The sequence below is a fragment of the Heterodontus francisci genome, chromosome 5 (assembly GCF_036365525.1).
Source record: "Heterodontus francisci isolate sHetFra1 chromosome 5, sHetFra1.hap1, whole genome shotgun sequence".
NCBI lineage: Eukaryota > Metazoa > Chordata > Chondrichthyes > Heterodontiformes > Heterodontidae > Heterodontus > Heterodontus francisci.
This window is the reverse complement of record NC_090375.1, coordinates 190202478-190228350: the sequence shown is the minus strand read 5'-3', so window position 1 is coordinate 190228350 and position 25873 is coordinate 190202478. Positions and strand designations below refer to the sequence as shown.

Here is a 25873-nt window from a genome sequence, read left to right as displayed (position 1 = left end):
TGCTTCAGCCTGGCAGGGAAGTCTCGGTAGCTTCCCCGCACAGGCCCCTGCCCCTGGGGGAAAATGGGCGCTGCACCGTTGGGGACGGTCTACACCTGTACCATGCTGGGGCCGGTGTTCTAGCGAGCTGCATAACTAGGAAAGTAGAGAGGATTTTAAACTGAATAGTGGGAGCAGGGGATCAAATTTGGGAAGATATGGTAAATCAAGGAGTAGAGACAAGGCAAGAGAGAAAGGTATTATTATGGAAAATGATAGGCTGTGACAGGAAGGGACAGCGTACAAATTTAAGAGTAAATCAACAGATAAGGCTAGAAGTTACAAAAATAATAAAGGGACAAAACTAAAGGCTCTATCTGAATGCAGGTAGCATTCGAAACAAAACAGACGTACTGAGAGCGCAAATAGAAATAAATAAGCACAATCTGATAGCCATTACAGAGACATGGCTGCAGGATGACATAGATTGGGACCTGAATATTGAATGGTATATGGTATTTAGGAAAGACAGGAAGCTAGGAAAGGTGGAGGGGTAGCTCTGTTAATTAATGGTATTAGCTCAATAGAGAGGGATCACCTAAGTTCAGGAGACCAGGATGTAGAAGCAGTTTGGGTGGAGATGAGAAATCATAAAGGCAAGAAGTCACTTGTGGGAGTGGTGTACAGGCCCCCTAACATTAACCACACTGTAGGACGGGGTATAAATGAAGAAATAATGGCAGCTTGTCAGAAAGGTACATTGATAATTATGGGGAATTTTAACCTACGTATAGACTGGAAAAATCAGATGGCAGAGATAGTCTAGATGAGGAGTGCATAGTATGTTTTTGGGATAATTTCTTGGAACAATACATTCTGGAGCCAACCAGAGAGCAGGCTATACTAGACCTGGTATTGTGAAACGAGATAGGATTAATTAATGACCTCATAGTTAAGGTGCCCCTAGGTAGCAGCGATCACCATATGATTGAATTTTACATTCATTTTGAGAGAGAGAAGAGTGGGTCCAAGACTAGTATTTTAAACTTAAATAAGGGCAATTATGAGGGCATGAAAGCAGAGCTAGCTAAAGTGAACTGGCAAATCAGGTTAAAAGATAGGTCAATAGAGACGCAGTCGCAGACATTTAAGGGGATAGTTCCGAATGTACAGAATAGATACATTTCAACAAGAAAGAAAAAATCCAAGGGTGGGATCCACCATGCATAGTAAACTAAAACAGTTAAAGATAGTATCAAACTTAAAGAAATAGCCTATAATTGCACAAAGATGGGTGGCAGGTCAGAAGATTGGACAGAATATAAAAAACAGCAAAGAATGACTAAAAGATTGATGAGGTAAAATTAGAGTACAAGAGAAAGCTAGCTAGAAATATAAAGACAGATAGTAAGAATTTCTATAGATATTTTAAAAAGAAAAGAGTTAACAAAGTGAGCGTTGGTCCTATAGAAAGTGAGTCTGGGGAATTAACAATGGATAATAAGGAGATGGCAGATGAATTGAACAGATATTTTGCATCGCTCTTCACTATTGAGGATACAAGTAACATCCCAGTATTAGCTTTAAGTCAGGAAATGGAAGGGAGTTGGGAACTCAAGAAAATTACAATCACTAGGTAAGTGGTACTGAACAAATTGTTGGAGCTGCGGACTGACAAGTCCCTGGGGCCGGATGGACTTCATCCTAGGGTGTTAAAAGAAGTGGCTAGTGAGATAGTTGGTGTTAGTTTTAATTTTCCAAAATTCCCTAGATTCTGTACTTAGATTTTCAGAAGGCATTTTATAAGGTACCACATCAAAAGTTATTGCGGAAAATAAAAGTTCATGGTGTAGGGGGTAACATTGGCATAGATAGGAGATTGGCTAGCTAACAGGAAACAAAGTAGGCGTAAATGGGTCATTTTCTGTTTGGCACGATGTAATGAGTGGTGTGCCACAGGGATCACTGCTGAGACCTCAACTTTTTACAATTTATATAAATGACTTGGATGAAGGGACTGAAGGTATGGTTGCTAAATTTGCTGATGACACAGAGCCAGGTAGGAAAGTAAGTTGTGAAGAATACATAGATTACAAAGGGATATAGATAGGTTAAGTGAATGGGCAAAGATCTGGCAATGGAGTATAATGTGGGAAAATGTGAAATTGTCCATTTTGGCATGAAGAATAAAAAAGAAACATATTATCTAAATGGTGAGAGATTGCAGAGGGATGTGGACGTCCTAGTGCATGAATCGCAAAAGGTTAGTATGCAGGTACAGCAGGTAATTAGGAAAGCTAATAAAATGTTATTGTTTACTGTGAGGGGAATTCAATATAAAAGTAGGGAGGTTATGCGTCAGTTGTACAGGACATTGGTGAGCCCACATCTGGAGTGTTATGTACAGTATTGGTCTCCTTATTTGAGGAAGGATGTAAATGCGTTGGAAGCAGTTCAGAGAATGGGCGGGTTGTCTTATGAGGAAAGGCTGGACAGGTTATGCTTGTATCTGCTGGAGTTTGGAAAAGTAAGAGGCCACTTGATTGAAACATACAAGATCCTGAGGGGTCTTGACAGGGTGGATGTGGAAAGGATGTTTCCTGTGTAAGTTAAAAGTTAATTCCCTTTTGTTTTCGGAGGACCAGGGGACTGCTGGGTAAGTAAAAACTATATATTTGGGCGGTTTAAAATCACTTTCTTTTAGTTTTGGTTGCAGCAGCTTTGACAGAAGCGGAGGTACGGAGCAAACTTGCAACTGAGAGGTCAGTTTCAGTGTAAGTTAAAAGTTAATTCCCTTTTGTTTTCGGAGGACCAGGGGACTGCTGGGTAAGTAAAAACTATATATTTGGGCGGTTTAAAATCACTTTCTTTTAGTTTTGGTTGCAGCAGCTTTGACAGAAGCGGAGGTACGGAGCGAACTTGCAACTGAGAGGTCAGTTTCAGTGTAAGTTAAAAGTTAATTCCCTTTTGTTTTCGGAGGACCAGGGGACTGCTGGGTAAGTAAAAACTATATATTTGGGCGGTGGCTGTACCCGAGACACTACACGTGTAGTGTCTCCCACCCACCCTCCTCCTCTAACCAAAAAAAAGGACTCTGGTGTGTTGATAAGGTAAGCTTTTTATTTAAAATGTTCTGTCCGTCGGATTGCTAAGCTAACAAGTTTTGACTTTTTTTTTTTGGTTTTTCAGTAGATTTGTTGGGAATTTAGAATAGTGGGAATGGAGGTTAAGGCAGTTGTATGTTCCTCCTCCAGAATGTGGGAGGTAAGGGTCGCCAAGAGTGTCCCTGCTGACTGCATCTGCGGGAAGTGCACCCAACTCCAGCTCCTCGAGAACCGCGTTAGGGAACTGGAGCTGGAGCTGGATGAACTTCGGATCATTCGGGAGGCGGAGGGGGTTATTGAGAGGAGTTATGGGGAGGTAGTCACACCTCAGGTAAAAGAAGTAGGTAGATGGGTTACCGTCAGGGGAAGGAGAGGGAACCAGCAGGCAGTGCAGGGATCCCCTGTGGCCGTTTACCTCAACAACAGGTATACCGTTTTGGATACTGTTGCGGGGGACGACTTATCAGGGGTAAGCAATGGGGTACAGGTCTCTGGCACAGAGTCTGTCCCTGTTGCTCAGAAGGGAAGGGGGAAGAGGAGCAGAGCATTAGTCATTGGGGACTCCATAGTTAGGGGAACAGATAGGAGGTTCTGTGGGAACGAGAGAGACTTACGGTTGGTGTGTTGCCTCCCAGATGCCAGGGTTCGTGATGTCTCGGATCGTGTTTTTGGGATCCTTAAGGGGGAGGGGGAGCCGCCCCAAGTCGTGGTCCACATAGGCACCACCGACATAGGTAGGAAGAGAGATGGGGATTTAAGGCAGAAATTCAGGGAGCTAGGGTGGAAGCTTAGAGCGAGAACAAACAGAGTTGTTATCTCTGGGTTGTTGCCCGTGCCACGTGATAGCGAAGCGAGGAATAGGGAGAGAGAGGAGTTGAACACGTGGCTGCAGGGATGATGTAGGAGGGAGGGTTTTGGTTTCCTGGATAATTGGGGCTCTTTCTGGGGTAGGTGGGACCTCTACAAACAGGATGGTCTTCACCTGAACCAGAGGGGCACCAATATCCTGGGGGGGAGATTTGCTAGTGCTCTTCGGGGGGGTTTAAACTAATTCAGCAGGGGAATGGGAACCTAAATTGTAGTTCCAGTGTACAGGATGTTGAGAGTAGTGAGGTCAGGGATAAGGTTACAAGGACGCAAGAGGGAACTGGCAAGCAAGAACTTGGTTTAAAGTGTGTCTACTTCAACGCCAGGAGCATCCGGAATAAGGTGGGTGAGTTTGCAGCATGGGTTGGTCCCTGGGATCTCGATGTTGTGGCCATTTCGGAGACATGGGTAGAGCAGGGGCAGGAATGGATGTTGCAGGTTCCGGGATTTAGATGTTTCAGTAAGAACAGAGAAGATGGTAAAAGGCGGGGGGTGGGGGGGGTGTGGCATTGTTAATCAAGGAGAGTATTACAGCGGCAGAAAGGACGTTTGAGGACTCGTCTACTAAGGTAGTATGGGCCGAGGTTAGAAACAGGAGAGGAGAGGTCACCCTGTTGGGAGTCTTCTATAGACTTCTGAATAGTTCCAGAGATGTAGAGGAAAGGATAGCGAAGATGATTCTCGACAGGAGCGAGAGTAACAGGGTAGTTGTTATGGGGGACTTTAACTTTCCAAATATTGACTGGAAATGCTATAGTTCGAGTACTTTAGATGGGTCAGTTTTTGTCCAGTGTGTGCAGGAGGGTTTTCTGACACAGTATGTAGACAGGCCAACCAGGGGAGATGCCACATTGGATTTGGTACTGGGTAATGAACCCGGCCAGGTGTTCGATTTAGATGTAGGTGAGCACTTTGGTGATAGTGATCACAATTCGGTTAGGTTTACCTTAGCGATGGGCAGGGACAGGTATATACCGCAGGGCAAGAATTATAGCTGGGGGAAAGGAAATTATGATGCGATTAGGCAAGATTTAGGATGCGTAGGATGGGGAAGGAAACTGCAGGGGATGGGCACAATCGAAATGTGGAGCTTATTCAAGGAGCAGCTACTGCGTGTCCTTGATAAGTATGTACCTGTCAGGCAGGGAGCAAGTTGTCGAGCGAGGGAGCCTTGGTTTACTAAAGAAGTTGAAGCGCTTGTCAAGAGGAAGAAGAAGGCTTATGTTAGGATGAGACGTGAAGGCTCAGTTAGGGCGCTTGAGAGTTACAAGCTAGCCAGAAAGGGTCTAAAGGGAGAGCTAAGAAGAGCAAGGAGAGGACAAGAGAAGTCATTGGCGGATAGGATCAAGGAAAACCCTAAGGCTTTCTATAGGTATATCAGGAATAAAAGAATGACTAGAGTTAGATTAGGGCCAATCAAGGATAGTAGTGGGAAGTTGTGTGTGGAATCAGAGGAGATAGGGGAAGCGTTAAATGAATATTTTTCGTCAGTATTTACAGTAGAGAAAGAAAATGTTGTCGAGGAGAATACTGAGATTCAGACTACTAGGCTAGATGGGATTGAGGTTCACAAGGAGGAGGTGTTAGCAATTTTGGAAAGTGTGAAAATAGATAAGTCCCCTGGGCCAGATGGGATTTATCCTAGGATTCTCTGGGAAGCCAGGGAGGAGATTGCAGAGCCTTTGTCCTTGATCTTTATGTCGTCATTGTCGACAGGAATAGTGCCGGAAGACTGGAAGATAGCAAATGTTGTCCCCTTGTTCAAGAAGGGGAGTAGAGACAGCCCTGGTAATTATAGACCTGTGAGTCTTACTTCGGTTGTGGGTAAAATGTTGGAAAAGGTTATAAGAGACAGGATTTATAATCATCTTGAAAAGAATAAGTTCATTAGCGATAGTCAGCACGGTTTTGTGAAGGGTAGGTCGTGCCTCACAGACCTTATTGAGTTTTTTGAGAAGGTGACCAAACAGGTGGATGAGGGTAAAGCAGTGGATGTGGTGTATATGGATTTCAGTAAGGCGTTTGATAAGGTTCCCCACGGTAGGCTATTGCAGAAAATACGGAAGTATGGGGTTGAAGGTGATTTAGAGCTTTGGATCAGAAATTGGCTAGCTGAAAGACGACAGAGGGTGGTGGTTGATGGCAAATGTTCATCCTGGAGTTTAGTTACTAGTGGTGTACCGCAAGGATCTGTTTTGGGGCCACTGCTGTTTGTCATTTTTATAAATGACCTGGAAGAGGGTGTAGAAGGGTGGGTTAGTAAATTTGCGGATGACACGAAGGTCGGTGGAGTTGTGGATAGTGCCGAAGGATGTTGCAGGGTACAGAGGGACATAGATAGGCTGCAGAGCTGGGCTGAGAGATGGCAAATGGAGTTTAATGCTGAAAAGTGTGAGGTGATTCACTTTGGAAGGAGTAACAGGAATGCAGAGTACTGGGCTAATGGGAAGATTCTTGGTAGTGTAGATGAACAGAGAGATCTTGGTGTCCAGGTACATAAATCCCTGAAAGTTGCTACCCAGGTTAATAGGGCTGTTAAGAAGGCATATGGTGTGTTAGCTTTTATTAGTAGGGGGATCGAGTTTCGGAGCCACGAGGTCATGCTGCAGCTGTACAAAACTCTGGTGAGGCCGCACCTGGAGTACTGCGTGCAGTTCTGGTCACCGCATTATAGGAAGGATGTGGAAGCTTTGGAAAGGGTGCAGAGGAGATTTACTAGGATGTTGCCTGGTATGGAGGGAAGGTCTTACGAGCACAGGCTGAGGGACTTGAGGTTGTTTTCGTTGGAGAGAAGGAGGAGGAGAGGTGACTTAATAGAGACATATAAGATAATCAGAGGGTTAGATAGGGTGGATAGTGAGAGTCTTTTTCCTTGGATGGTGATGGCAAACACGAGGGGACATAGTTTTAAGTTGAGGGGTGATAGATATAGGACAGATGTTAGAGGTAGTTTCTTTACTCAGAGAGTAGTAGGGGCGTGGAACGCCCTGCCTGCAACAGTCGTAGACTCGCCAACTTTAAGGGCATTTAAGTGGTCATTGGATAGACATATGGATGAAAATGGAATAGTGTAGGTCAGATGGTTTCACAGGTCGGCGCAACATCGAGGGCTGAAGGGCCTGTACTGCGCTGTAATGTTCTACTTCTACTCTTGTGGGAGAATCTAAAACTGGGAGTCACTGTTTTTAAAAATAAGAGGTCACCCATTCAAGACAGAGATTAGGAGAAATATTTTCTCTGAGGGTCATGAGTCTTCCTCAACAGGCGGTGGAAGCAGAGGCTTTGAATATTTTTAAGGCAGAGATAGATAGATTCTTGATGAGTGGTTGAAAGGTTATCGGGGTAGTGGGAATGTGGAGTTGAGGTTACAATCTGATCAGCCATGATCTTGTTGAATGACGGAGCAGGCTTGAGGAGCCAAGTGGCCTACTCCTGCTCCTAGTTCGTATGAATGCAATTGAGGTCCCATTGGTATCGTAGAACCCCGATTTGCATGAAGGTGTGAGGCACCCAGTTGCTTTAGATGGAGCACCTCCCACCCCTGCAGGATAGTAATGGGGGAGGAAAGGGTCGAATTCCAAGCTGGGTAAGTAGACTGTTTGCTTTTTAATTGCTCACCTGCTTGATGGTGTTAAAGTCAATTAATTTAATTGGATCGTGACATTCTGCACAAGGTTTTAGGGGAAAAGTATCCATGTTATATTTGAGAGTGAGATTTATGAAAAGTCTAAAAGAGCTGCGTTCAGTTTCATGATTCAAGATTATTATTTTGTTTTATATCCTCTATTTTGGATTAGTAATGAAAGTTTTGTATCTCTTTACTTTTACAGGAAGCAACTTAATATGTTTAAAACAGTATTACCAAAAAAAAGTTTTTGAGGGATTTTTGGGAGCACTTCATGCTTTCTTTGACCCGAATGCTTCCTTGTAACATCTTCAAGCAGTGTTTCCACTTTTTGTTTTTCCTTTGTAATGAAGATTATAATTATTAGAAATACTTCAAAGTATTGTCATGCAGGCACTCACCTGCCAAGAATGAGGCATATTAATTTTGACACATGGACATTAAATTTAAAATTGTTGCTGGGAAGAAGAGAAGGCCTGTTACAAGGGGTTGCCAGGCCCCTGGCTGGAAAGACATTTTTGCATATTAACAGACAGCACTTGAAAGGACAAGACAATCCACAAAGCCAGAAGTGGTTATACCAGTCGGTCACATGACTGCCCTGCTGGCCAACTTGGGGAGTTTTAAATTGTAGAGACAGTGTTTGAACTGGCAGAAAGCTCTTTGCTCCTGGATTGCAAAGACCTCCCCTGGCTGGCTCACCACAGCCTCTCCTGTCTGCTCCCGTCTCTTTCTCACGGAACTCTAAAAACCAACTGAACCCCAGGAGAGAAAAGTCTCCTACAGCGAACAAGGTTTAAGAAGAATACTGGGCCCCAGCGAAAAGCAAGATCTACCTACAATCAAGGACTCTACAGTGAGCTTGAAGACCTGTAACAACAACTCTTCAGATATTGCCTCAAACTTTTCCACTTTATTCTTCTCTTTTCTGTCTCTATTTGCATGTGTGATTTGCGTATGCATGCTAGCGTGGGCGCGTCGTGTGTCCGTAGGCATCAACCGAATTAGAGTTTGAGTTTAATAAATTTCAATCTTCTTTAAACCTAAGAAAGCCTGTGTGTGTGTACTGGTTTCTTTGCCTTATAATTGGAAAGCAGTGAACAAGGATTCACCAAGGGGGAGCTAAAAACAGTGTGTTTAAATATAAAACCCTGTTACAGTAAGACCAGGTGAAGGCTGAAAGGGAACCCTGGACCTCTTTCTCACCTGGTTGTAACAATTGCTAGAGTTTAAAATCTCATGAACTTCACCGACCACTCTGACTAAATTACGGTAGCTCTGTTGTTTAATTTTAATGCCAGTGTTTTCTTTTTGCTGAAGTTGCTTGTCTTTCATTTGATCCTTTGTTTCTGTTTATTTTTTTTATTAAAACAGGTGAAGGATGGTGACCAGCCAGCATATCAGTGTGAGGAATGTAGCTGTGTATTCAGAAAACTAGGCAGCCTTAATGCACACATCAGCAGGATGCACTCAGATGGATCAGAATCCTCACGAGTCATCACTGATACTGCACACAGTGTACCGGTAAATTTGACTTCTGTGATTCCTGAAGAAAGACATTTGTCTAAAGTAATGCTGCTATTGCATGTTTCATTTGGAATAATATCTAAACATTGCAGCAAGTCAGTGTGATTTGTCATATGTAATAGTGCAAATCTCAAAATGTACTGCCCATTTCTCTGCATTTGACTGTATTTGGCACCTATCCGTCTGCTCTGTTGTATGACCTCCTCCAGCCTCCTTCAGTTTGACATGTTACCTAATTTGTTATGATGAGCAAACTTCAGTATCATTTCCTTTGTGCCTATGGTCAAATCCATTACAAAAATGGAAAACAAAGGAAACCTTAACACAGATCCCTGGGCACACCACTACCCAAAATCTCCCCCAGAAAAGTCAGTGTATACTTGCTGTCTGTTTTCTGTCTTCTAAACATTTCTATTTGTGAAGCTATACCTTGTACTTTAATTTCGTATGTAGGATCTTATTAGATGTCTTCTGTAAAATCCACAGTATCTGCCACATTTCCTTTATATATGTACATATGCTTTGGACATATGTAATCCATTGAAAATAACAATTGCCCAGTCATTCTCCGTTCACTTGTACTGTCTACTCATTTGTATAGATTACTATGTTATAAATGAGGCTCTTTTGTACTGTACGAATTTGCCATGATTTGACAAATATCCTTGACTTCATTGTTATTGAAAAGCGATTACAGGAGGACATTTAACTTGTCTTTTTGAAAGTTCACCCAGTACTTGTGTGTATATATGCAGACTGTAGAGTACTGCAACATGTCAAGATGGACAACACTGTTGTATGAAACTTTGACATCTTAAATCTGGTTGTAATAATATATGTGCAGATTTTTCATGGTGTGTTGGAAGGAATTCAATCATACAAAAATAGGAATGTAACACACTATGTATTACGAGGATCACTATTCACAGTGACTGAATAAGTCAAGTTCTGTTTCATTACTTGGTGTTCTGGGATCAAATTCCACTATTGTACATTCACCTCTGTTGCCTTTACACACTGCTTTTCCAAGAGCTTTGATTGTGACAGAGAGTCTGATCACATTGTTTGCTACACTAACTCTGAAACATTAACTCTGTTTTTCTCTGCTGAGTATTTCCAGCACTTTGTTTTTATTTCAGATTTCCAGCATCTGCAGTATTGTGCTTTGCTTTTACTAATTTCAGTGACAGTTTTCAAAATAAACTCAGACTTTCACAACATTTTCAAAAATATTTCTGCACATTCACACTGCTGAGCATGGGAGTAGAACTAGAATATAAAAAAGGCTTTTGCTTCAAAATTGGGGTCATTGATTCATAGAATAACACTATGAAATTCTTCTATTTTAAAGGGAGTTAACCCTTTAAAATAAGCAGATTGGCACTTATATTACTATAGTGGACAAAGGAATTTTCAGTGATCAGCTTTTCCAAGCTAATATTTGAAGACCCCAATTATAAAACAGTACAAAAGTACTTTATATAAGTAAGCCGCCAACTGTAATGCTGTAATGTTTTTATTTTGGTTTACAAATAATAATGTGACTCCTTAGAATGATGAATTACTGTAGCCTGGTATAAATCGCAGCCTGGTTTCATTCATTTATTCAGTTTTCTCACGACAACAGACAGTTGTATCATCGCCAGTAACCTCTGCAGGAGGTCACCAAGGGGCACAAGCAGTAACTGATGTTATACAGCAGCTCCTGGAGCTGTCGGAACAGGTCACTGGAGAGGGGACACAGTCTCAGCAGCCAGTACAACAAATCACCATAGAGGGCAGTATCAATCAGGACATCTTGCAAGTGAGTTCTCCACCTCCACCTCACCAACTATAGAAATAGTCTTACAATGCTAAACCTGGTTTTGAAACTTTGAACTTCTGACAGTCATGTAACTATGAATTGGGCACCATTTTGGTTTTCTTTCAACAATTCTGGAGATCTGAGTTTTAAAACCGATGAAGTGGGGGACAAAATTGAATGATGGCTCTCTGGACTTCTGTATATTGGGGTTGATAGCTGAATAGCTACCTAATAAAAAAAAAAATGCGCATAGAACCTTACTGATTTGTTTTTCATGATAAAGTACATATTTTTTAAATCTTAGTTTTACACCTCCTTTGATATAGTGGTTGATATCAAACTCGCCCCTTGTAAATCTTTGAACTTTGACAAAATATGTGTTGGTTGCATTGTTGTCAAGGTTAAACCTACCACATGTTTTGAACCTGACCTCATTAATCCACAGTTCTTTGTTTAATTTTATGTGCCAGTTCCAATTTTTTATCAGATATTAAACAATTTAAAAAACAAATTTAATTCCAGCAAGCCTTAGAAAACAGTGGGTTAACAACCATTCCCATTCAAGCTCATCAATCCGAGCCTGGTCAGTCGAGGGCTTCGTTGTCTCGAAATCAGTCCCAGGATGCACAGACTACACCACTTCAACAGAGTCAGCCTTCCGCTCCGCAGTCCCACCAGCAGCGGATGGAAAAGCTGTCTGGCAAGGAGAACATGGATGTGGTGAAAAAAATGATGTTGTATCCTGGTAAGTCATATCCTTTTAGTCAGTCACATCTATGTTTAATATGAATAAATTTAACCATGAAGGGTTTTGGTTGAGTAAGTAAGGACAAACCATTTCCAGTAGCAGAAGGGTCAGTGACCAGAAGACAGAGATTTAAGGTGCTTGGCAAAAGAACCAGAGGTGGCATGAGGAAACATTTCTTTTACGCAGCGAGCTGTTATGATCTGGACTGCACTGCTTGAAACAGAGGTGGCAGCAGATTCAATTGCAAATTTCAAAAGGGAATTGGGTAAATACTAGAAAAGGAAGAATTTACAGGTTACAGGGAAAAAGCAGGGAGTGGGACTAATTGGATGGCTCTATCAAAGAGCCAGCACAGGCACAATGGGCCAGATGGCTGCCTGCTTTGCTGTATGAATCTGTGATATGGCGTTTGATGGAGAATAATGTTCAAATGCTTTTTTTCAAAGATTTGTTTATGTGTAACACGAGATATAATTTTTAGAATAGAGCGTCAAAGATTAATGCAGCGAACATGAGGTCAGATCATATGTTAAGCTAAATGTCAACTGCGAGGTATTTTTGATGAAGCAGTACCAACTTCACACGGAGTTAAACTGTCCTCGTGTTGTCGCGTGACCCCTGATTTTCTTCATGCCACTTGATGAGTAATAGTAAATATTATAAGCCCGCATCTAGCGGTATGGATTAAATTCTTCTATAAAAATTAAGCAGATACCCAACATAATAAAATAATTCTTTTCAAGGAATGAATTGAGGGCTACATGATTTTTCTTTTTATTCTTTCATGGAATGTTTGCATTGCTGGCAAAGCCAGCATTTGTTGCCCATTCCTAATTGCCATTGAGAAGGTGGTGGTGAGCCGCTGCCTTGAACCACTGCAGTCCAAATAGTTTGGCTACACTCACAGTGCTGTAAGGGAGGTAGTTCCAGGATTTTGACCCAGCAACAGTACAGGCACAACGATAGTGGATGGTGTATGGCAGATTGTGGTGGTCCAAATGTCTGCTGCCCTTATCCTTCCCGGTTGTACAAGTCGCACAAATTTGGAAAGTGCTGTTGAAGGAGGCTTGCCGAGTTGATTGCTTGTCACTTATTAGGTTGTTCTCAATGTAATTTTAGATTTCTTTTGAGGACTATCATCCCAAATTGATGTGGGGGGAAATGCATGTGATTATAGTGTACTAGACTTCCAAAAAAGCCCTTGAGGGAATCACTTGGCTGACTCCATTACAGACTATGATCATGTATCAACGGTTAGACATGGGCATAGACAGATAAGTGACAAAAAGGCAATTTTAAGAGCAGCTGGGTTGTAATGGGGGAGATTAGAGTGCAGTCTTAAATTTTGTTGTTAACACCAAGCGAGGCACCACAGTGGACTGAGGCAGTAGAGCTTGACAGAAGTTTTGCTTGAGTATAATGGCACTGCATATTGGAAATAAAAATATTACATCAATGTAACTAGTATAATGCTTTGGTTATGGTGTTTTAAAGTCATTTTCAGTTATTTAAAGTTGGATTACTAATGAGTGCTGGACTAGAGACTGACTAAAAATGCTTTTTTTTGTAATACATCCATTTTCAGCTTTATTAATAAAACTGCACCAGGTTACCACTCTGAAATATGTATCAAGGAATATTTTTAATGCAATTCGAAAAAAAGTTACTTCCTAAAATACTGCCCCATTGTGCTGGTTCATGAGGGATTTTACAATTGGTGATTTGCAAATATGTGAACGAAACCCTCAGTAAAAAGTTCAATTTGCAAAACCAGTATAATCTGAACCCAGATCAACTATTTTACACCTGGCTCTAGTGTCATTATCGAGCACTTTCTTGTCAGGTATAGAACAGTTCTACTCTGTGTTATCAACCCCTCAATTCCAATTACCCCTGCAATAGTGACATTTTTCTCATTTCTCACACCAGCTGTTTCCTGGCTTCTTTGTGTGAGGTGGTTAATTAGTGCTGAGTTCGAGACAGTTTGGGGCTGCAGATCCATTGGGACTGTTCAAACTCATTTTTCGTAGGTTCCTTTTCCAGCAAACCGAGGCGATATCCCATTTGTCTGGGCAGGATTTGAATCCAGGCCCCAAAGTTCAAAGGTCACTCAATGCCTTAAACCTTTGCACACCCCAAGTTCACCATGTCTAAACTATGTAAGACAGTGATAAATTAATAGGCTGCTGGGTCAAAGTGGCAAATCTGCTGAGTACCGTTCCCCAAAGGTCACTCTGAAATCTATACACAGTAGAACTGTTCTGTACCTGACAAGAAAGTGCTTGGTCTGTGCCTAGAATACACTGTATAGTTCTGATCGCTATGACATGAGGGGAGGTTATCCAATCCCAGAGACAGTGGAGGGGAGCAGAAAGACTGATCCCCAGCTTTGGAAGGCAGAGCTCTATCCCAATTCTTTGCTGTCTCTCTCTGTCCCACCTTGCTTCTAATCCCTCTACACTAATTGTTTGAAGGATGGGTCGCTCAGCACTACCTACTCGAGGGCAATTAGAGATGGGAAGTAAATGCTGACCGAGCCAGTGATACCCACATCACATGAGCGAATATTTAAAAACAGAATCAATGAGCAACAACTATCTCATGCTGTTGTTAGGTCTGTGGCAGGAGTGGACTTTTTCCTTTTGCACATTTGTGCTTTACACAATTATGTATGTATTTGGATTGAAAATGTGGAATACTGTCTCATGCTGAAAGATCAGATTTATTGACCCGAGTCCTTCTGGGTACTGTATCATGAAGAAAATTATTCAACTTATATTGCAGTTTGTTGTACAATTTCAATTTGGGTAAGATGCATAGCACAGCCAATCAAGGTTGAAAACAAAGGCTAGGTGCATCAGAAAGTAGTGATGGAGCAGTGTTGAGCTTGACAAAGGGAAGACTGATGGATGTAATTAGTTCCACAGTTTTGAGGTCCTGGTTCAATAATTCTTCATTTCAAAACAGTAAGGATGCAGCTTCAGGATACATAGATTTTGCTTATCAGCTCCATCTGTGTATTTATTAGGACATTGTGAGCATTTCTATGTTTATTTCAATTAACTGATGTTCTAATGCTTTTATATTCTTAGGTTCCGTCCGTCGGGTGAATGGAATTAGATGGCACATGTGTACGTATTGCACAAAAGAATTTAAAAAGCCTAGTGATCTAGTGCGACATATTCGCATTCACACTCATGAGAAACCATACAAGTGCACTCAGTGTTTCCGGGCATTTGCTGTGAAAAGTACCCTCACTGCCCACATGAAGACGCACACTGGTATCAAGGAGTTCAGATGTCTCATGTGTGCAAAGATGTTTTCCACTCAAGGAAGTTTAAAGGTTCACCTTCGGCTTCATACAGGTACCTTTGAAAAAGATTCCTGCATCCGTTTGAAATGTTTTCTGGAATAACCTTCGAGGCGTTATGCAAGAGAGCTTTGAATAAGTCAAAATAAAATGGATGCTGTTAATGAACATGAAAAAGGCACCCACTCTGTGGTGTGCCCCTTGCTTTAAGAAACTTTAGTATTGATTCCAAAGAGAGTTCATAAAATGTATTCATTGCATTTTTATCCATAATGCAATATCTAGCTATGATTGAGTTATCAATTCTAGAATATCAAAGTAGTTGACAAGTAGTATGCTATAAAAGAAAGCCTTGCATTTATAGTGTCTTTCACAACCCCTGGATGTTCCAAAGCGCTTTATAGCCAGTGAAGTACTTTTGAAGTGTAGTCACTATAGTAATGTAGGAAATACGGCAACCAATTTGTGCACAGCAAGCTCCCACAGACAGCAATGCAATATGCAATAATGACCATCTAATCTGTCTTTGTGATATTAATTGAGGGGTAAATATTGGCCAAGACACCAGGGAGAACTCATCTGGTCGTCTTTGGAATAGTGCCATGGGATCTTTTACATTCACCTGAGAGGGCAGACTGGGCTTCAGTTCAACATCTCATCTCAAGACGGCACCTCTGACGGTGCAGCAGTCCCTCAGTATTGCACTGGGAGTGTCAGCCTGGATTTTTGTGCTCAAATCCTGAAGTGGGACTTGAACTCTCAACCTTCTGACTCAGAGGAGCCAGTGCTACCAACTGAGCCACAGCTGACACTTCGTGTATTCCAACAGTATTCAAATAGTTTACTGCAATGACCACAACCCCACAATAAGAAACTGAATAACCTGTAAGAGCATGTCATATGTTATTTTTTACTTTTGTGAAATAAAAAATGCATTGTTATTAACTTTGTTAAAAGTTCTAGGCTGTACTATATAAAAGCAATACCCTTTTTAAAACTTTAAAAGTGAAGACTGATATTTTGTTGTCAGGAAGTTACATGGAAGTAAATAGTCATCCTTCATGCCCTTGGCACACTTGCATGCCCACTGCCCCAAATAATAGTGGGCATGAACTTAATTCCTGATATGCACTCTTGGTGTTTGAAGTTATTTATGGGGAGCGCTAATGATGAAAGTTTACCCTACAGTAGGGATGCACATTTGTACCCATTGGTCCCATGCACTAATGTTTTACAAAAATAAGATTTGCAATTATATAGCGCCAACAAAACAATGGCTGACACCTCTGATCTCTCTCAGGCCAGTATGATCAGGTGTGAAGCAGAGACCAGGCATCCTGTGTAGGGAAAGAGGAAAGTCCAAAGGAGCGTTAACCCAGGCTGTGACTGCACAGTTTATAAAGGGCAGTTCAGAGCAGCACTGATGGAGGTTTGGGGGGAATCAGCCACTGTGTCATCCACTGTGAATGGGCCTGCGAGGCTCTGTAAGACATAATAAAGAAGGAGCGTAATCCTCAGAGAAAAAAATGAAACGTAATTTCTAACTTGTGACAGTATGATGAAAGGTCACAGACCTGAAACAATAACTCTGTTTTTCTCTCACAGATGTTGACTGACCTGCTGAGTATTTCCAGTATTTTCTGTTTTTGTTTCAGATTTCCAGCATCCACAGTATTTAGCTTTTGTATTAGCCCATTGTGTTACCTAAATTTGTTTTTTGGAGTGTGCTTTCAATATGCATTCAATATTTAGGATACTACTAACCTTTATCCCTAAAAGGCTAAAATTTGCATTAAAATAAAGTTTAAAAAGGATGCATGATATTTCAGCTCCTAGTGTTGGGAGAGATTTAATTTTGGCTCAGCAATTACACAGGAGTGGGTGAGGTGCGGGAGGAAGTAGTGGCTATTGAGCCAGTTTAATGTGAGGTCAGGAAGAGCTGTCCTTCCTGCTCCACGTTCAGATAAGTTATTTACCTTTTTGATTTATGACGTTCTGCAAGTTTGGCTTCACTGATGCCTCGGGTAAAGCAATGTTGGACGGGGGCCTGAAGCAGGTATTAGGCCCATTTTTTGCATATGCAATAGGCTAATGCTTGCTTCAGGCATGGGTAAAGGACACCTATTGTTTGTCCATGCGCAATGTGGTAGGTGGCCCACTTCTGTTTGGGAATGCATTTCTTATTCCTATTGGCCATTGTAAGGCTTTGAATGCACACTCCTAAACAAACACAGTTCATCTACCCTGCCATTGGGGGAAGCCAAGCAACCATGTTTAAAAAAGGTTGAAAGTGTTTTGGAGCACATGCACAGTTCCAGAATTATTGGAATAAAATCCATAACTGGAGAAAAGGATGCCTCTTAATTTAATCAGCCAGAATTTGCAGCAATGATTGTTTTTTTTTCCAATTCTATTTCTCCATTGATCTTCTCTATCCATTTTTTTGTCATCAGGAGCCAGACCTTTTGACTGTCCGCACTGTGACAAAAAGTTCCGCACCTCAGGGCACCGCAAAAGTCACATCGCTTCCCACTTCAAAAACCTGCAGCTTAAGAAACGATTTCCACGCAAACCAGCCAAGACACGGATTTTAAAAAGCAGCATCACGTTAACTGATATCCCTCTCCAGGAGCCAATCCTCATCACTGATTCAGGTAAGGGTTTTAATCATATAGGAATTACGGGATTAGACATGTCTGATGCAATGAATCCCTGCAGAAAACAAAAAAAATCCATATTTACAATGGCAAATAGCTAAGAGTTTACCAGGCAATAAAGAAATTGAAGGATTTAATTGATGTACTTGACCCTGAGCAAAAATGAAAATTTAGTGATACTTGTGCGCAAAAAGCCTTATTTTTAACCTTTGGAAAGATATTGGAGTTCTCTTCAGGTAAGGTAAATAACTTTGCATGAATATATCTGTTTATGAAAAAAAAGTTCAGATTTTCAAAGGTCATTTTTCTTGAATTTCATTAATGTGGGCAGAACTACCTCGTGAATTTTTGTTGAAGAGCTTGAAAATAATCAGATGACTCTTCATTTCCTTTCCCATAAATGATGTATCTGCTGCATGGATTAACCTGAACAGGCTGGGCTCATTTTTTTCTCTAGAAAAGAGAAGGCTGAGAGGTAACCTAGGACTGAATTTTATGAGGCCTCCGGCATTGGGGGTCGTCGCGGGGGGGCCCAGAAAATTCTTCCGGGAGAGGCCAGCGACGCTCCCCGATGCCGAGAAGGCCCTGCTGCATTTTACCGGTGGCAGCGAGGCCTTAGTGCAGCCGCCCGCCCCCCCCCCCCCCCCCCGCCAAGCGGCGGGGCCTTCATTTGCCTACTAAAACTTCTTTTAGATCTCCCCTTATCCTCCTCTATTATGACCAGGTGAGAAATTTTCTAGGGGTCCCTCTCATCCTTCACCTGGTCTTACTGTAACAGGGTTTAATTTTAAACACACTGTGTTTATCACTCCCCTTGGTGAATCCTTGTTCACTGCTTGCCAATTATAAAGCAAAGAAACCAGAACAAACAGGTTTTCTTAGGTTTAAAGAAAAAAGGTTGAAATTTATTCAACTTAAACTCTAATTCGGTTAATGCCTACGGATACATGACGCATCCATGCTAGCAAGCATATGCGATACACACATGCACATAGAGATGGAACAGAGCAGAAGAAAAATAAAGGGAAAAAGTTTGAGGCAATCTCTGAAGACGGTTTTTGTTACTGATCTTCAAGCTCACTGTAGAGTCCTTGATTGTAGGTAGAACTTGCTTTTCGTTGGGGCCCAGTATTCTTCTTGAACCTTGTTCAATGTAGGATACATTTCTCTCTTGGGGTTCATATGTCTTCAGTGGAGTTGGAGTTCCATAAGGAAGAGATGCGAACAGACAGGAGAGGCTGTGGTGAGCTAGCCAGGAGAGGTCTTTTCAGTCCAGGAGCAAACAGACACTCTGAGTCTGAAAAATTTGCACAATTCAGAAAAACCCAGGTTGCCAAGCAGGTTAGTCATGTGACCAACTGGTCTGACCATGTCTTGGCTCTATGGATTGTATCATCTTAGCAGGGCCTGGAATGCGCTTCCCTGCCTTCAATTTCTGTTGCTCAAAGTCCATTGTGGGTTAAATGGGTAAGGGTATACCTCTCTTGTCCCTATTGGTATGTAAATGTTTTCTAACCAAGTGTCTGGCAGTCCTTGTAACAGGCCTTCTCTTCTTCCCAGCAGCAATTTAAAATATAATGGCCATGTGGTGAAATTAATATGCCTCATTCTGGCAAGTGGGGTCTAGCATGACACCTAGTTCATCCAGTCTTTCCTCATAACTAAAATTCTCCAGTCCAGGCCAACATCCTCATAAATCTCCTCTGCACCTTCTCTTAGTGCAATCTTATGTTTCGTTGGAGTGCATGTCCACAGATTCCTGAATGTGGCTGGACAGTTGGATAAGTTGGAAATCTCATGTTTCCTATAATGCGATGACCAGAACTGCACATAGTACTCTAGTTGTGGCCTAACTAGTATTTTATACAGTTCTAGCATAACCTCCCAGCTCTTAGATTCTGTGCCTCAGCTAATAAAGGCAAGTATCCCATACGCCTTCCTGACCACCTTATCCATCTGTCCAGCCACCTTCAAGGAATCCGTGGACATGTACTCCAAGGTCCCTCTGTTTCTCTACAATTCTCAGTATCCTACCATTTACTGTGTATTCCAATGTCTTACTAGCTTTCCCCAAATGCATTACCTCACAATTCTCATTTGCCACTGTTCCGCCCACCTGACTAACTATTGATATCTTCTATAAGCTTTCTTCTTCTTTATCAAACACGTGACCAATTTTTGTATCATCTGCAACTTCTTAATCATACCCCTACATTCAAGTCAAAATCATTGATATATACCACAAAAGGCAAGGGACCTAATACTGAGCCCAACGAAACCCCACTGGAAACAGCCTTCCAGTCTCAAAAACACCCATTGATCATTACCCTTTACTTCCATTTTCATAAGATCATAAGAACTAGGAGCAGGAGTAGGCCGTCCGGCCCCTTGAGCCTGCTCCGCCATTCAATAAGATCATGGCTGATCTTTTTGTGGACTCAGATCCACTTACTCGCGCTCTCACCGTATCCCTTAATTCCTTTATTGTTCAAAAAGATATCTACCTTAGCTTTAAAAACGTTTACTGAAGAAGCGTCAACTACTTCACTGGACAAGGAATTCCATAGATTAACAACCCTCAGGGTGAAGAAGTTCCTTCTTAATTCAGTCCTAAATCTGCTCCCTCTAATCTTGAGGCTATGCCCTCTTGTCCTAGCTTCACCTGCCAGTGGAAACATCCTCTCCACTTGTATCTTATCTATTCCCTTCATAATTTTATATGTTTCTATAAGATCCCCCCTCATTCTTCTGAATTCCAATGAATATAATCCCAATCTACTCAGTCTCTCCTCATCAGCCAACCCTCTCAACTCCGGAATCAACCTAGTGAACCTCCTCTGCACCCTCTCCAGTGCCAGTACATCCTTTCTCAAGTAAGGAGACCAAAACTGCACACAGTACTCCAGGTGCGGCCTCACCAGTACCTTATACAGCTGCAACAAAACCTCTCTGCTTTTAAACTCAATCCCTTTAGCAATGAAGGACAAAATTCCATTTGCCTTCCTAATTACTTGCTGTACCTGCAGACCAACCTTCTGCGATTCATGCTCAAGGACACCCAGGTCCCTCTGCATAGCAGCATGCTGCAACTTTTTACCATTCAAGTAATAATCCTTTTTACTGTTACTCCTACCGAAATGAATGACTTCACATTTATTAACACTGTATTCCATCTGCCAGACCTTTGCCCACTCACTCAATGTATCTATGTTCCTCTGCAAAGTTTCACAGTCATCTGCACACTTTGCTCTGCCACTCATCTTAGTGTCATCTGCAAACTTTGACACCCTACACGTGGTCCCCAACTCCAAATCATCTATATAAATTGTAAATAATTGCGGTCCCAACACCGATCCCTGAGGCACACCACTAGTGACTGATTGCCAACCAGAATAGCACTCATTTATCCCCACTCTCTGCTTCCTGTTAGTCAACCAATCCTCTATCCGTGCTAATACTTTACCCCTGACGCCATGCATCCTTATTTTATGCAGCAGCCTCTTGTGCAGCACCTTGTCGAAGGCCTTTTGGAAATCTAGGTACACCACATCCACTGGGTCCCCATTGTCCGCCTTGTTCGTAATGTCATCATAGAATTCCAAAAGATTTGTCAAGCATGACCTGCCCTTCATGAACCCATGCTGCGTCTGCCCAACGGGACAATTTCTATCGAGATGCCCTGCTATTTCTTCCATGATAATAGACTCAAGCATCTTTCCCACTACAGAGGTTAAACTAACCGGTCTATAATTCCCCATCTCTTGTCTACTTCCCTTTTTAAACAGTGGCGTCACATCTGCTGTTTTCCAATCTGCTGGGACTACCCCAGAGTCCAGCGAATTTTGGAAAATTACCGCCTTGGATCCCATGGGCTTTTACTTTGGTAACCAGTCTTCTATGTGGGACCTTGTCAAAAACCTTGCTAAAATGCATATAGACTATGTCAATGCACTACCCTCATCAAAAAATGTAATCATGTTAGTCAGACATGACCTTCCCTTAACAAATCTGTGCTGACTGTCTTTGATTAATCCTGTGTCTTTCTAAATGAAGTTTTATTCTATCCCTCTGAATTTTTTCCAATAATTTTCCCACCACCGCGGTTAGGCTAACTAGCCTGTAATTACTCTGTCTATCCCTTTCTCCCTTTTTAAACAACGGTACAACATTACCTGTCTTCTAGTCCCCTAGCACAACACCTGTAGCCAGAGAGGATTGGAAAATGGTTAGAGCCTCTGCTATTTCTTCTCTTGCTTCCCTGAACAACCTAGGATACATTACTTCCGGGCCTGGTCTTTTATTCACCTTCAAGGAAGTTAAACGCCTTATTACTTCCTCTCTGCTATGTTTGTTAATTTCATCCAATATTTCACATTCCTCCTCCCTGATTGCAATGTCTGTATGGTCCCCCTTCTTATGTGGCTTGGTGTCACGGAGTACTGCTGTAGGGCACAGAGTGTGAAGAAGGGAGTTTGGTGAGGAGGGGAACCATAAATTAAGAAAAAATAAATTAACTTAAATTGATACCATGAAGATGGCAGGACAGGTGATGTGTCACAGCTGCAGTATGAGAGAGCCCCTGGATGCCACAGCAATCCATGACAACCACGTCTGTGGTCATTGTCTGTCTGTGGTAAGAGTCTGTCTGTCTGTGGTCATTGGCTGGCTGTCTGTGGTCAGTGGCTGTGGCTTGAGGAGCTTTGGCTCAGAGTCATTGAGCTGGAGGCTGACCTGCAGACACTGATGCATCAGGGAGAGGGAAAGTTACCTGGGCACTTTGTTCCAGAAGGCAGTCACGCCCCATAGGATAGGGTCATCTGTTTTGGTCAGTGGCCAGGGACAGGAGGGTGTGACTGCAAGGCAATCATCTAAGGGGATCGAGAAGGTGGGTGTGCAGGAGCCTCCGCCCTTGCAATTGAACAACAACTTCGAGGTTCTTACAGCTTGTATGGACAAGAGGGAGGGCTGTAGTGTGGATGAGCAGACTGACCATGGTACAGGAAGCTGTTCAAGTGGGGGGAGCAGAAAGGAACGTAGTGGTAGTAGGGGATAGTATAGTGAAGGGGATTTTTAAAAATTCATTCATGGGATGTGGGCATCACTGGCTAAGCCAGCATTTTTGGTCCATCCCTAATTGCCCTTGAACTGAGTGGCATGCTAGGCCATTTCGGAGGTCATTTAAGAGTCAACAACATTGCTGTGGATCTGGAGTCACATGTAGGCCTGACCAGGTAGGTTTGGCAGATTTCCTTCCCTAAAGGACACTGTTCTCTGCAGCAAAGAGCGAGAGTCCAGAAAGCTGTGTTGCCTGCCCGGTGCCAGGGTTTGGGACATCTGCTCAGGGCTAGAGAGGAACTTGCAGTGGGAGGGGAAAGATCCAGTCATCGTGGTCCATATAGGTACCAACAGCATAGGCAGGACAAGGAATGAGGTTCTGCATAGTATGAGGAGCTAGGCACCAAATTAAGAAACAGTACCTCACTGGTAATAGTCTCTGGATTATCACCTGAGCCACATGCAAATTGGAGTAGGGAAAATAAGATTAGAGAAGTTAGTGCGTGGCTCAAAGACTGGTGTGGTAGAAGTGGGTTCTGGTTCATGGGGCAATGGCACCAGTAAAGGAAAAGTGGGGGCTGTACCATTGGGACGGTCAACACCTGAACAGTGCTGGGACTGGTGTTCTAGTGAGTCACATAACTAGGGAAGTAGAGGGTTTTAAACTGAATAGTGGGGGCAAGGGATCAAATTTGGGAAGATGTGGTACATCAAAGAGCAGAGACAAGGCAAGAGAGAAAGGTATTAATATGGGAAGAGATAAACAGACTGTGACAGGAAGGACAATGAGTACAAGTTTGCTGATTTACTCTTAGATAAGGCTAGAGGTTACAAAAATAATAACTAAGCTAAAAGCTCTGTATCTGATTGCATGTAGCATTCAAAACAAAACAGATGAACTGATAGCGCAAATAGAAATAAATAAGTACGATCTGATAGCCATTACAGAGACATGGCTGCAGGATGACATAGATTGGGACCTCAATATTGAAGGGTGCATGACATTTAGTAAGGACAGGAAGCTAGGAAAAGGTGGAGGGTGGCTCTGTTAATTAATGATGGTATTAGCGCAATAGAGAGGCACGACCTAAGTTCAGGAAACCAGGATGTAGAAGCGGTTTGGGTAGAGATGAGAAATGATAAAGGCAAGAAGTCACTTGTGGGAGTGGTATACAGGCCGCTTAACAAAAAACACACGGTAGGATGGGGTATAAAGGAAGAAATAATGGGTGCTTGTCAGAAAGGTACAGCAATAATCATGGGGGGAATTTTAATCTATATATAGATTGGCAAAATCCAACAGGCAAAGGTAGACTAGATGAGGAGTTCATTGAATGTTTCGGTACAGTTTCTTAGAGCAGCATGTTCTGGAGCCAACCAGAGAGCTGGCTATACTAGACTTGGTATTGTGCAACGAGATAGGATTAATTAATGATCTCCTATTGAAGGCGCCCTTAGAGAGCAGGGATCATAATATGGTTGAATTTTACATTCAGTTTGAGGGAGAGAAGAGTGGGTCTACAACTAGTATTTTAAACTTAAATAAGGGCAATTATGAGGGCATGAAAGCAGAGGTAGCAAAAGTGAACTGGCAAAGTAGGTTAAGGAATAAGTCAATAGAGATGGTGTGGCAAACATTTAAGGGGATATTTCAGAATACACAGAATAGATACATTCCAATGAAAAAGAAAAATTCCAAGAGGAGGACACACCATCAAAATGTTAAAGATAGTATCAAACTTTAAAAAAAAGGCATATAATTGTGTAAAGATGGGTGGCAGGTGAGAAGATTGGACAGAATATAAAAAGCAGCAAAGAACAACTAAAAGCTTAATAAGGAGGGAAAATTTAGGGTACAAGAGAAAGCTGGCGAGAAATATAAAGACAGATACTAAGAGTTTCTATAGATAAAAAAGAAAAGTTAACAAAGTGAGCATTGGCCCTATGGAAAGTGAGTCTGGGAAATTAATAAGGGAAAATAAGGAGATGGCAGATGAATTGAACAGGTATTTTGCATCGGTCTTCACCATAGAGGATGCAAGTATTATCCCAGAAATAGCTGTAAATCAGGAAATAGAAGGGAGGGAGGAACTCAAGAAAATTGCCATCACCAGGGAAGTGGTACTGAACAAATTGTTGGAGCTGCGGACTGACAAGTTCCCGGGTCCTAATGGACTTCATCCTAGGGTCCTAAGAGAAGTGGCTAGTGAGATAGTTGATGCGTTGGTTTTAATTTCCAAAATTTCCATAGATTAAGGAAGGTTCCATCAGATTGGAGAAAGCAGGAAACTACAGGCGAGTTAATTTAACATCGGCCTTAGGGAAAATGTTAGAAGCTATTATTAAAGACGTTCTAGCACGGCACTTAAAAAAATTTAAGGTAATCAGGCAGAATCAACATGGTTTTGTGAAAGGGAGTTCTTTGAAGAGGTAACATGTGCTGTGGATAAAGGGGAACCAGTGGATGTACTGTACTTAGATTTCCAGAAAGCATTTGATAAGGTGCCACATCAAACATTATTGCGGAAAATAAAAGCTCATGGTGTAGGGTAACATTTTGGTATGTATAGAAGATTGGCTAGCAAACAGGAAACGGAGAGTAGGCATAAATGGGTCATTTCCTGGTTGGTAAGATGTAACGAGTGGTGTGCCACAGGGATCAGTGCTGGGACCTCAACTTTTTACAGTTTATATTAATGACCTGGATGAAGGGACTGAAGGTATGGTTGCTAAATTTGCTGATGACACAAATATAGGTAGGAAAGTAAGTTATGAAGAGAATGTAGGGGGGCCCCCAAAGGGATATAGATAGGTTAAGTGTGTGGGCAATAATCTGTCAAAGGGAATATAATATGGGAAAATGTGAAATTGTCCATTTTGGCAGGAAGAATTAAAAAGCATATTATTGGTTGTTGAAGGTCAATCATCTGAGCTCCAGGACATCACTGCAGGAATTCCTCAGGGTAGTGTCCTAGACCCAACCATCTTAAGCTGCTTTATCAATGACCTTCCTTCAATCATAAGGTCAGAAGTGGGGATGTTTGCTGATGATTGCGCAATGTTCAGCACCATTCGTGACTCCTCAGATACTGAAGCAGTCCGTGTAGAAATGCAGCAAGAACTGGACAATATCTAGCCTCGGGCTGATAGGTGGCAAGTAACATTCATGCCACACAAGTGCCAGGCAATGACCATCT

General features: G+C 42.1%; 1 protein-coding gene across 6 annotated transcripts in view; it reads left to right on the top strand.

Annotated features, from left to right (window-relative positions):
* The window catches only part of LOC137370194 (zinc finger protein 236-like), a 188712-nt gene that overhangs the window by 76644 nt on the left and 86195 nt on the right, over positions 1-25873 (top strand). For all 6 annotated transcript variants that reach the window (XM_068032492.1, XM_068032488.1, XM_068032489.1 and 3 more), the window contains 5 exons: positions 8950-9099; positions 10730-10906; positions 11429-11651; positions 14747-15019; positions 17418-17618. In XM_068032492.1, the coding sequence (XP_067888593.1) occupies positions 8950-9099; positions 10730-10906; positions 11429-11651; positions 14747-15019; positions 17418-17618 (1024 nt within the window). The remainder of the gene's footprint in view (positions 1-8949; positions 9100-10729; positions 10907-11428; positions 11652-14746; positions 15020-17417; positions 17619-25873) is intronic.